Source organism: Lethenteron reissneri, chromosome 50 (assembly GCF_015708825.2).
Source record: "Lethenteron reissneri isolate LAM-NWPU_2019-01 chromosome 50, ASM1570882v1, whole genome shotgun sequence".
NCBI lineage: Eukaryota > Metazoa > Chordata > Hyperoartia > Petromyzontiformes > Petromyzontidae > Lethenteron > Lethenteron reissneri.
Window position 1 is genome coordinate 8,517,034 of NC_083828.1, and position 13,182 is coordinate 8,530,215.

Consider the following 13,182-nt stretch of genomic DNA (forward strand, 5'->3'; position numbering starts at 1 on the left):
TCATGTCACGTTCTGTGGAGTACCGCCTCTTTTTGGGCGATTTCACTCCGGCTGAGAATCGCCCCGAGTGGCCCCATAGACTTACATTCAAAGATGTTTTTTTTCGAACGGCGGGCGCTCCAATGCATTCTCTATGGCTTCCGGGAGGGCATGCACTAACGTGCTTACGTCATCATACGTGCTAACGTCATCATACGTAATTTATCGCCACCTAGTGGAATCTTTAATAAAATAAACTTGAGTGCTTTGTTTTAATAGTGAGTATAGAAACAAACAAGATGTATTGTAAGAGTCACTTTATTTTTCATTAATATTAAAGAAGTGAAGTTGCCTTTACATGCTTAAGCTGTTAATTTATCCATTGCATGGGTGGACCTTATCCTTATCAATCATCCAGACATTTGCCCCCCCTGAGAGATTTTGCAGGAACCGCCACTGGTTAGGAGGGGGGTAGAGGGGGGGGGGGTAAAACTTGCCGGTGAGAGGTCGTGGTGCTCGTGGAGAATCCCGAATGGAGTCGAAAGCCCCTCTAACGTTTGAGGGCGTTCAGCAACGGTGCCTCCCACTTTTGCCAAACGTCGTTTTCTTTCCACCTCCTCCTCATCCTCCACCTCGTCCTCCCCCTCTTCTCCATGTTCCTCAGCCACCACGGTGGACATCTGCGCACCCTCCTCCTCCACCTCCTGCTCCTGCTCCTCCTCTCCCTCGCTGTGACTGTCGAGCTCATCAACGCTGGCGCTGCTCTCAAGAGAAGCACGCGGCACACGGTCGCTCCGTCAGCCTCCACCACCACCACGACCACCAACACCACCACCACCACGACCACCATCACCACCACCACCACCACCACCACGACCACCACCACCAAGACCACCACCAAGACCACCACCACCATGACCACCACCACAAACATGACCACCACCACCACGACCATCACGACCATCACCATAACCACAACCACCATGACCACCACGACCATCACCATAACCACAACCAATACGACAATCACCACAACCACCACCACCATCACCACCACATCAACACACCACCGTAAAAGTCACCGTGTCATTGAAAACACACTATCGGTGCAGTAGGATTCACAATGCGACAGCAGCAATAACTATAAAAATCAAGGCAGGCTGGATATACAATCAACACACGCAACCGCACCGAATTGTAAGATTTTTTTTTATCTCCAAAATAAACATCTCATATTTTATCAACCCAATTTTGTCCTCAATTGTCGGGCGTCGCAAATCCTGGCAGCAAACAGCGGCATCTCCACCTTGCAAAGGGGAAGAGCCCCCTGCAAGCTGACGCCACAGAACTACCTCACGAGCCACTTTAGAGGGCCTCTCGTCCACACACTTGGGGGCACACGCGAGGTTTTACTTTATTTGCCCCGCCAACGGCGTCGATTTGCATGTCCGTTAAAACCCGACGTTTAACACTCCCAGAAGCTGAAATTCGTGCCGTATTAAGTGGAAAAACCAGGTTTCAAGTGTTGGGTGCGGCGCCTTCGGACCATCAAACCGCGGCCCTTCCCGGTTTAATGACGGGCAGCGGCTGAAACCCCAGATCCCAACCCAGCCTCTGGGCGATGGTGGTCCAGTATCTCAGACTTTTGAGCCGACCCCCGACCCACCCCTCCGAGTCCCTCCGATTCCTCTCCACTGCAATCGCTTCAATTCCCGCCCCCTCCGTCCTGGCTCACCGCCTGGCCCCCTTCTCCCCTCTGTGGCCCCCTCAAGTCTCCAAAGATAAAGGTTCCCCCCCCCCCGTATAACCTTAACTGACTGCTGGGGCAAGTGTTGTTCGCGAGTAGCACCTATGAAGGCCGCCCGGCCGCCATTGTCTCCCTAGTGGCGATGTTTTTACACACCGCACCAGGTACTCATCTGAGGCCGGGTCGACCTAGGGGGAGGCCCAGGACCATTTGAGATAATCGTCACCGGTGTTGGTGACCGTGAGCGGGAATCGAACACGGGTTGCTGGGTTACGTAGCGCAGCGAGCTAACCGCTACACTACCGCTCCCCGCACACACATACGCGCGTGCACGTGCATGCACACACACACACAAAGACCCCCTCCCATACGGTCTATCAAGCGTGACAATGAGCACCTATGACTGCAGGCAACGGCAAACGACTAAGCGTCGTGGTCAGGACCGCACCGGGCTGTCTTTGTCTCCCCCGGTGCCAATGCTTCCAAAGGCCGAACCTAATCTGAACCGGCCCAGGACCGGTTCAATATAATCTGTGTTGGCCGTGAGCGGGAATCGAGCTCGGTGTCGCCGGGTTGCCTAGCGTGGCACGCCGACCGCCACGTCGCCAGGGCCCCCGGTGTATCTCACCTGCGCCTCTTGGACTCGACGACCGCGCGCTTCTTGGCCGGCTCCCAGCTGTGGCGCCGTCCCGGCGAGATCGAGCGCATCGACATCCGCAGGCGCGACAACCTGAGCGCCGCGTTGCCGAACCCGTTCGCGTCGCATCCACCCTCGTCGTCGGCGTCTTCGTCGTCGTCGTCTTCGTCGTCGTTTTCGTCGTCTGCGGCAACGGCGGCGGCATCGTCGTCGCCGCCGCCTCCGGTCGCCCCCCTCGAGCTCGCGTCTCGGTCCGCCCAGCGGAGCGACTCGCCGTCGTCCTTGCCGCCGCCGTCACCGTCGTCTTCTCGGTCGTTCTCGTCGGGTGGCTCGTCGTCGGGGCTTCCCATCGCCGTCGCCGTGACCATCCGTGGCGGGCGATGCGCGTCGGAGGATGACGAGGTGGTGGCGCCCGGGACGAGGTGGAGGTGGTGGTGGTGCCGAATGCAATCGTCATTCTCCTCGTCCTCCTCCTCCTCGTCCTCCTCGTCCTGCAGAGCCAACAACAGGATTTGGGGCGATTGCAAGCATGACTGTGAATTGCCCTCACGTGTGCTAGAGTATGATCAAGCACTCTATCGCTAAGGACGAAAGTTTAACATTTCAAGTTAATTTTGTGTAACCACAAATCCGCGGGCACCGAGCTTCCGTGCGTACCTGCTCCATGGCCAACTTGTTGATGTAAATCTCCTCGCCTCGCCGGATCCCTTCCGAGCATCGCATCCCCGCAGAGCCGGCCTCGGGCGGAAAGGCCACGGAGGACGAACCCATCATCATGGCCAACCCCGACGGCCTTCGGGGACCTGGGCAGGCCAAACAAACGCATCCCTGGTTCACGCGGGGGGCCAACTCCGCACTAGATGTCATCAATACCGCACAAGAAGCGAGTATTACACGCAGCTCCGATTAGCAGGGTCAACATACATACATACACACAGCGCACTGATACAGGATCCTTAAAGCGCACTAGGAATTAGGCCTCAGCAAGATAAGGTAAAAGGTCAAAAGCAACGAGCCTACCTTTACCCTACCTTGTACCCTTACCCCATACACATTGCCCGATTACAGGGTAATTACTGGGGTACTACTACACATGAACAAGGCTTATAACAGGTATATGCTAGGTAGAGTGCTTTATTCATATAGATGACTCTCGATGATTCCAATTTTAAATGGAGGCCACGGACTGCGCCACGGAGCTTTGAGCGAGCAAGGTGTTTACCGAGTAATTTTTCCACGCTACCTTTACCCTACCCTTTACCTTGGCATGTCGACACCTTTACCCTTTCATACTCTTTGGTTCTTTCGGTAAAGTCACGTAGGTATAAAATAAAATCAATTAAATAAAATTTAAAATCTATACCTACGTGACTCTACCGAAAGAACCAAAGAGTATGGATCCCTGCAGTCACGAAAACTTCAAATCTAGACATTACCCTTTAACCCGGTAAAAAGGATAAATTACCTTACCTTGCCGAGACCTACTGGGAATCACTCTTTAAAACGCCGTTGGCTCGGGAAACGGGGAAAAAATCCGCCAGGGCCAGCGACAATCTTGCCGAGTTGGCAATGGCCGGGGCCCCAATACCGTGAGACCAGGAGCCCGTCCTACAAGCTCCGATTTAACGTCGCCCGTGTTCGTTCGTCGCTTTCCTTGGCTCGTGCCACGACAGCAGCAAACCGGACGGCCGGAGGCGACGATTCTAAAAGACGTCACAGGGACCAGGGGAGGCCTTGACTTTGCCAAACGCTGGAAGGTTTTACGCGATTTTTGCGATTAAGGCATTTGTACTTTTACCTCTTCCGTCTCCGCCTACGTTTTCTCTTGCTCTCTCTCGGCCACTAGCTTTGTACTTAGCACACCGGGCCCCCCTTCACCATCGCCGCTGGCAACCCCCAGCGCCACCCCCACCGGCACCGGCCTCTTTACGAGCGGCATGGGTGGTTTTCGCGGCCGTGCCGTACGGCTCCCCACGGTCGAGTCAACCGAGTCCCCGCGCCGTACGGATGTTTGCCGTTCGGCGCGCGACATCCCAGGGGCCGCTTCGGCGGTGAAACGCCGGGGGCGCCGGGCTCCCCAAAAAAAATCCGCGCGGCGCAACCGCCGGGAAAACCGTGTGGGACACCCGTAAACCACCCCCCCCCGCGTCCCGCCGCCCCCCAGACACTGTCGCGCTCACACCTGTCGTCGGCAAAACCGGCAGAAAAACGACGACGTCGCGAAATCCGACGCTGCCGTCCCGCTAACGCTCGGGGGGAGACGAGAAAGTTACGGCGCAAAAGGTAAAAAAAAAAGTCCTCACCCACGTGGGAGGCTTTCATTTCCCCCCCGTCAACGTGGAAACTTGTCCGCTGAACCCACGATCTTTAAACCCAGCGCACGGCGGGACATAAAAGAATTTCCACCAGCAGAGATACCGGCGGCACCGCCCCACAATGAGGAACCGCAACGGAGAGTGAACCGTTGATTATTTTACTATCGCGACAATGATGGCCTCACCGTGCACAATAACCACAATCATGGAAAAACACCATAGAACTTATTGCGTGCTTGCGTGCCGTTTCATACACAAACACAAGTAAAACACAAATACAAAGGTCCCCAATATAGCCTGTAACAGACTGTTGGGGCAAGTGCTGTCAGCGAGCACCTATGAAGGCCAGCACGGCACCTGAGGGGGTGGGTGGCCAGCACCACGCCCGGCCGCCTTTATCTCGCTCGTGCCGATGTTTACTACACACCGCACCAGGTACTCATTTGAGGTGGAGTCGACCTAGGGGAGGTCCAGGACCGGTTCAGATCATCATCACTGTTATTGGGCGTGAGCACGAGTCGAACTCGGATCACCGGGTTTGGTAGCACAGCGCGCTAACCGCTACACTGCTGCTCCCCACTGAGATGACTGACATTCGTGTGCGTACACACACGCACGCCACACACGTGCACAACCGCACACAAAGATAAAGACACCCCGTGTAGCCACACGGGCTTGCCAGGGCAAGTGCTGTTGCAGGCGCCTATGAAAATCGGCAAGGCTTACCTGTCAAACAATTAAAATGTGTTCCTGAGTGCTCCGAATGGCTGATGAAGGAATTTCAGTCATTCGCCCGAAATCAATCTCAAATGTGCCGCCTTGTCGTAAATCCCCTGTTGATGAGGTCCGCGAGGAAATCCTCCACCCCGTGCGGGGCATGGGGGAGGGGGGGGGGTTGCCTGGCCATACTTCGCCACGCTGGTCAGTGTGGGTTGGTGAAACCGAGGGAAGGAGGGCGGCCACAGGACCGGTTCTGATATCGCTCACCGCCGATCTTGGCCGTGGCTGGAAGAGAACGAGGTCGTGGGGTTTATTATCGCGACGCACGGCACGCCAACCCGCCAGGACCCTGCCGCCACTCTTGCCACGGCGTCGCTGGGACTCGTCGGGACGGAGCCCCTCGCCGTTGTGATGCATGGAGCGGCACACCCCCCCCCCCCCCCCTCGGCGCGTTGACACGTTTCCGAACCCACTCCCGAAACGGCTCCCAAACCAGTTCCAAAATCCACTCACAAAACCATTCCCAAAACTACTCCCGCTCCCAAACCCACTCCCGATTCCGCTCTCAAACCCACCCCCAATCCCACTCCCAAACCCACTCCCGATCCCAAACCCACTCCTGATCCTGCTCCCAAACCCAATCCCACTCCCGATCCCACTCCCGATCCCACTCCCGATCCCACTCCCGATCCCGCTCCCAATCCCGATCCTGCACCCGCTCCGCCGTGGCCTTGACGACGCACGAGAGGGGGAGGGGAGGGGGTTAAGAATACACCTCGACGGACGGGCCCCTATTTTTAAACGTCGCCATATAAAGCGTCCACGGATATCGCGTTACGTAAACACAGCGGGCGCCCTCCGGCGCTTTCACGTTGCCGGGCCCCACTCGCCGACGGCGGGATCCTCCCGGAACGTGCGCGCTCCGCGATCTCGAGGGACCTCGGAAGTTCGGCTCAGTTGAGCAGGGAAAAAATTGAGCCCGGGTTCGTAAAGCAACCTGCAGCGTCGACCCCTGGAAGCAGAGGTCGCAAACGGGTTTTGATTCCTTACCCGTACCCGGCCGCACCAGGGTCGCAAACGGGTACCCGTACCCGTACCCGGCCGGGTACCCAATTGCGACCTCTGGGATGAAGCCATGTTGCAGGCGCGGGTGGGTTGATTCTAGGAACTTGAATTGTGAGAAGAGACAAGACGTTGGGAAATGAGTGACAAACAGTTACTCACCAGTGACTCACGGTCTACCCGTACCCGTACCCGGCCACACCAGGGTCGCAAACGGGTACCCGTACCAGGCCGGGTACGGGTAGCTGGGTATCGGGTACCCGGTTGCGACCTCTGCCTGGAAGTGAATTGTGAAAGGTAGAGCTCCTGCATCACGTGCGTCATGCACCTGGCCATCACTCGTCCCCCATTCATTCCATTCCGCTCGTCATCATTGAGTGTCATTGATTTCGCTTTCACCGAAATCACGCCCCCCACCCCCCCCATTGCTTCGTCTCACATATTTCATTCACCTCACCTCCACCATGCACATTTATACTTTGCACCCGTTGTTAATTCTTCGTTAATCGCCTTGGTTAAGACGCGACATGAATTCCGCTTGAGGCAAGATAAGATGTACGTTGGAGGTGCACCGACAATACAAATCGAACGTAAAAAAAATAACAAAGTAAAGATCCCCCGTATAGCCTTAACAGACTGTTGGGGCAAGTGTTGTGAGCGAGCACCTATGAAGGCCGGCACAGCACAGGAGTGGATTGTGGCCAACACCACGTCCGGCCGCCTCTGTCTCCCCAGTGCCGATGTTTACACACCGGACCAGGTACTCATTTGAGGCTGAGTGGACCTAGGAGAGGCCCAGCACCGGTTCAGATAATCCTCACCCGTGTTGGCCGTGAGCGGGAATTGAATTCGGGCCGCCGGGTTTGTAGCGCTGCACGCTAACCGCTACGCCACCGCTCGCCTTACACACACAACGCACTCCCACGCACGCTCACACACACTCACACTCGCCGTTCCCCAGGCCCCAGGTTATAAATCGGAAGGAAACCGTGGTGGCCGCGAGCGGGAATCGAACAAAGGGCCGCCGGGTTCGTAGTGCAGTGCGATAACCGCTACAACCGCACAATCTAACGCGAGCCGGCGCTCATCAAGATTCGGCTTTGCAGGCCAATATGAATCCACAACCCCGGCGGCGGGGGGGGGAGTCACGGGTGACCACGGGATTAAGTCGCTCAGCTGTACGTGGCAACTCGCACAGCGTGCGCCTTTCTTGACTCAGGAACTCGCCATCTGACCGCCACGTCGAATCGCGAGAAAGGAGTGGACGCGAGGTGAAGGTGCAGCCCTGCAAGTGCTCGCTCAGGCCGCTGCTGGCAGAAGGGTCTCCTCTCGAGGGAAGTCTAGAGCGAGTATCTCTCCTTTCTAGAGAGAGTAGAACCCCATAGAGAATAACCCCCTAGAGTGTACACTCTCTACTCTCTAGAGTGAATACTCTCCACTCTCTAGAGTGTCTACTCTCTTCCCCACTGGGGAGACGTCTTGCAAGATTGCGGTAGGCGGCGGCAGCGGCGGAGAAGGGGGGGGGTGATGTAAGGAACCTTGTGCCGTCATTTCGACTGCCGTGCCAAAGCGGCGACCTCCGGAGCGCAGCGAGCGAACCGCCGGGGCCACTCGCTGCAGCGTGCCGTGGCCATTGTCATCAGCGCCTCCACAGTGGCGTGCCATCGTCTGGCGAAAGCTGCGACGGTGGGCGGCCACAGCAGCGGAACCGGGTGCGGTGGCTCAGAGTGTTTGGGGGGCACGGGTTGGCGGATCGCGACCTAAGGGAGGGAAGACGTTGACTGTAAAGGAAAGTGAAAGGGGAGGGGTGGGGGGGCTCGGGGAGACCACACGGCCAGAGAGAGGGGGGGGGCGGTGGATGTCCCTGGGAGGACGTCGTCCCGCAGAGACAGAGCCCATGAGTTCGGCTTCACGTGCGCGGCGGGGAGCGAGGCGAGACTGTGGCCGTGCAAGATGGAGACGATGTGGGGAGGGGGGGGGGTGGGGGAGGCCTTCATTCAGCAGTGGATAGACCACTACGATCACGACAAGAATAAACGATTCCTTAGGGGACGCACGCGCACTTAAAATTGTTTCCGAAGTTAAGGAGGAGGGAAAGAGGGCGGAGAGCGAGGGGGTGAGCGCGAGAAGGGGCGGGGGGGGCGACACAAGAAGAGGAGGAATGAGAAAGGCCGTTAAGCGACGTCGCATTAAGCTTCAAGTCAAAACCAAATACAGCCACAGGCACGACGGCACACAGAAACGTCGGAAGAAAATAAATAAAAAGAAATAAATTTACACCGGGCCTCCCAGAGCGTCGAGCGTGACCCTGCCCCGGACCGTCCGCCCTGCACAAAGAAGGCAACGCCACGGAGCACGAGGACAGAGACCACTTGTGTGTCCCGCCCCCCCCCCCCCCCAGTCGTAAATCCAATTTGCGTGGGGTGGGGGACGAGGTGGGGGGGACAAGGGAGGGAGGGGTGGGACACGGAATACGAAAAAAGTTATTCATAAATATATTTGCTGTTACCCATAATGCTCCACAGCAAAGCATTATGGGTGTGTGTGTGTTCCGATACTGCTCCGTGCGGTGCGCAGTGCCCCTTTAAGGTGGAGAGCATCCGGCGAACCAGCGACATTCACTTCACAAAACCCCCGAGACCCAGAAGGTCGAAATTGGATTGTCTGGCTTAAGGAAATGCTGCTGAATAGCAATGGTCTGCACCACCAAGTGGCCGATGGACTGGAGAATAATAATAATCGTTTGCTCACATTCTGCTCACACCGTATGCTCAGGAGTACACGGAGTACACGGGGACGCGCATTTCCCGAGAGATGGCACAGAGGAACAACAAGCAGAGCAGAAAGCCCCACGTGGGCCTGGGCAGGACAACGTCACGACTAGACGGGACGGCGTTCCGGTGGTCGAGACCGCAAGGCCAAAGGAGCGAACGAGCCGCCCAAGAGGACGGACGTGCATCACGGAGATGGAGCTCGCGGGAGCGGAGGATCGCTACGCGTCGCGAGACCGCGACGGCGTGAGGAGGCCATCCTCCAGCAGCGGAGAGACCGTGACCCCCGCGTTTGCTGGTGGGCCAAGCCTCAAGGAGGATGAGGCGAAAGTTAAGAGGCCGGTAAAATTTAACAACCGGCGAAAATAAAAGGAATAAACAAAGCCGACTGAGCAGCAGGAATTTGGGAACCACAATGGCAGGCGATTAAATTTTTCTTAAAAACATTCACGACCTTCGCTTCAATTCCCTAGCACGGCCCCCCACACCCGCCCCCCAACTCCCCCCCCCCCCCCCCACCGTGACCCCCCCCCAGCCCTGTATCTGCTGTGAGAATTCGAGCATTCAACCACTGCGGTGTGATCAGAGCGACAGCGCGCTTTAAGACACATGAGAAAATCGCTCCTTTAAAAATAATTAATGAATGCAGCAGCCAAGCTTGGTCTACCCATGACTTTTGTACTCTACTCTGCCCCGATTAAAGATTAACTTCTTTCTCGTTTAATAGCATCACACGCAATCTCATTATGCATCGTTGTGGGGCATTATGGGTAAAGAACACGTATATATTTTGATTTTGAAGCTTTCGTGACTGCAGGAATCCATACTCTTTGGTTCTTTCGGTAAAGCCACGTAGGTAGAAAAATAATAAAATGAAAAAATATATATATATCACGACGTTTCGATCGCAATACAAGCGGCCGTACATAACCATCATTCACAATGCGGCACTGAATCCTGTTCGTCCATGGGCCTCCAAGATTTCCAGACCAATCATATCCCCCAGCGTTTCTATCTCACCAAGCAAACTCTGGATCGGTTTCGACCTTCTGGGTCTCGCCAGCACGCCATGTTTGTTCAACATAATTATTACATTGAATGTATTTCTCCACCTGTTTTTAGTTTTTGTTATGGCAACACAACAATGTTTTGCAATTAGCCGTTTGCATGGCTGCGTGGTTTTTATGTATACGGACTGCAGACCGATCGGTCAAGGATTTCCTCCTTGTCGGCCTGTTTTCTCCAGGCTCCCGAGCTGACTGCCAAACGAAAGGGAGTCTTGGAACTCAAATAAAGAATGTTCTGCCTAAATTAAGGAGATACTAATTAACAGTGTAAATATGCGTGGTGTCCGTACACAAGGGATCCGTCCATCACGGAGATGGAGCAATGAAACCGGCTCGTGTGCAGCAGCAGCAGCAGCAGCGAGATGGATTGGCGCATCGTGCGATCGCGAGCGTCGTCGTCGTTGTCACCGCTGTCACGGACGTGCCGTCACAAAAGCTGGGCTCGCAATGGGCGGCACACGAACGAGAGACCGACAGCGCGGCTCTCCCGGGGCGCCACGGCGCCACAGCCCCCTACAAGGCGCGGGGGGCGCGCACCGTGGCACCGGGCCGGCAGCACGCACAGTCCACGTGCCCCCCCCCACCCCCCCGAAGCTCGCCCCTGGCGGGCGTGCCGCCAGCGCTTTGTGTAAAGCGGCGACGCGAAAATAAGCAAATGAAGGGAATTAATCGCGTGCGAGAAAAAAAAAGACCGGGTTGGTGAAAGCCGTTTGGGGATGGGTGGACAGCACAGGATGCGCATACACACACGGGCCGGACGGCTCGTGAGAGATAAACACGACACACCCACTTACACAGGAAGAACACAGACACAGAGAGAAACAGACACGCACACACAGGCAGATACGAGCAGACACTCACACAGCGCTGTTAGAGAGAACCTATTAAGGCCGTCACGGCGCTCAATCCAATGGCGTGGCCAGAACCAAGCACGGACACCCTACGTTTGCCAGGTACTCATTTGAGCCTGAGTCGACCTAGGGGAAGGCCAGGTCCAGTTCAGATGAATCGTCACTGGTGTTGGCCGTGAGGGGGAATCAAACTTGGGAGCTGGGTTAGTAGCGCAGTGCGTTAACCACTCCACTACACACACAGACACGTACGTGCGTTCGTACACGGCGGCCCAACATTTAAGTTTCCCCGAGTTCCAATATCTACTTCGAACGTTCCGGCCACAAGTAACCAGGAGGCCCTTGGCCCCCGCTTTTTCGCCGACCGTTGCTCGAAGGGCAAATGACTCGGTTCACCGATTCGGGGGAGCTCGCGTTTGTATTTTTATCGGAGTTCTTTGGCACGAGACTTTAAAGCAACGTGTGGAGATTCACGCCGACCGCCACTTCCTGCGCTCCGAGAGAAACCAAATGTAAACATTCGGGGTCCCGGATTGTAAAAACGTAAGAAAGTTTGTTTTATATTCTTGGCTAGAAGCATCGGCTGAACTCGCTCTGTGCCAAATGCAGTCTCTCTCTCTCCAGCCGCGATTCATGATTCGTTTCTTCTGGGTCAAAGATCGCCAGAGTAATGTTAACTTTTAACCATGGCCCTCCAACATCCAGTGATGTGACGTCAACTTTTAACCAAAGCCCTCCACCACCCAGCGGTGTGACATCCACTTGTAGCCATAGCCCTCCAACACCCGGCGACAGAGCTGATCAAGTCCCTTAGGACATCTGCGAAACCTACTGGACATGTGTGAAAAAGAGCTTCATAGCTCATAAGATTCCTCCGGTCCAAGTAAAGATTCTGATTAAAAATTTCCGGTTCTGAAGTTGTCACGCCATGGCCAAACGTGCCGATCGATTTGGGTTTTCTTCAGCAAAACCGTTGGAACATTAAAAAAAAGGAACCAACATTTTGACAATTTTTTAGATGACGGCTAGACTTCAGTCCACGCAGTCACGAGCCCTTCTGGAACATCACGATGCATCAGCCACGCGGTCACGCTTGCCTGCTTGTGTCCAGACACATCCTGCACACACCAGCGCGTACCGCGACAGAGACAAGGATCTCACCGCGTCAGACTGTTGGGGCCACCAGCGTTGTTAGCGAGCGCTCATCACCTCCGATTAGTACGGTTGGCTATGTACGGTGCGAAAGAAGTTCAACGTGACTTCATTGCTAATGTTTACACAATGCAGCAGGGACTCATTTAAGGCTCGGGTCGACCTAGGAGAGACCCAGGAGCAGTCCCGATTCCACTTTACACCGATGTTAACAAGATTCACAGCCGTGTGTAGCACATTGTGCGAACCACCACGCCACAGCTCCCCACTAACCTACCAAATCATGACATAACCACCACGTAACTAATTACATAACTAACCACTACGTACGTGCACACACACACACAACCTTAACTCTCAGCTGAGGCCGCCCTGGACCCACAGCACAAGTAAAATAAAGACGAGCCGCGCGAGCAAAGTGGCGAGCGTGCAACCACGAAGCGGAGAGAGAGAAGCACCGTCGCCTCCCTCCCATCCTGCCCTCCCGTGACCGTCGCCACGCCGATCACTCCGCTCCGGCCACGGCAGGACAAAGCGGGAAGGTACGCGCACACGCGTCAATACCCCGTTCACCTCTCTTGATCGACCACCTCCGCAGCTTGAGCTTGGGGAAAGACGGCCACGAGTGGTTGAACGGCGAGTCCGAGTCCGAGTCCATGGCGGCTGCGGTGTGCGTTGTTGTTGGGGCGGTAGTAGTCCGAACCGTTTGCTACTCTCCGTCGTTAATTCCGACGGGCGCTGCCCCGGCCACGCGGGCTGCGAGCGCCGGGCAGCGCGGCGACGGCATGGTGTCCAAGGGCACGGTTACGGAGCCGGCCGGGGTTGGCGGGGTGCTTGGGGAGGTTGGGGGCGGCCTCAAGCGCCGGGCGTTTGCTGAGCCA

General features: G+C 56.0%; 1 protein-coding gene across 1 annotated transcript in view; it reads right to left on the reverse strand.

Annotated features, from left to right (window-relative positions):
- LOC133355122 (A-kinase anchor protein 13-like) overlaps positions 1–13,182 on the reverse strand; it is a 141,463-nt gene that overhangs the window by 59,766 nt on the left and 68,515 nt on the right. Inside the window, exons 5-7 of the mRNA XM_061572433.1 lie at positions 3,021–3,166; positions 2,355–2,854; positions 477–738 (exon numbers count right to left, since the gene is read on the reverse strand). Coding sequence (XP_061428417.1) covers positions 477–738; positions 2,355–2,854; positions 3,021–3,166 — 908 coding nt within the window. The remainder of the gene's footprint in view (positions 1–476; positions 739–2,354; positions 2,855–3,020; positions 3,167–13,182) is intronic.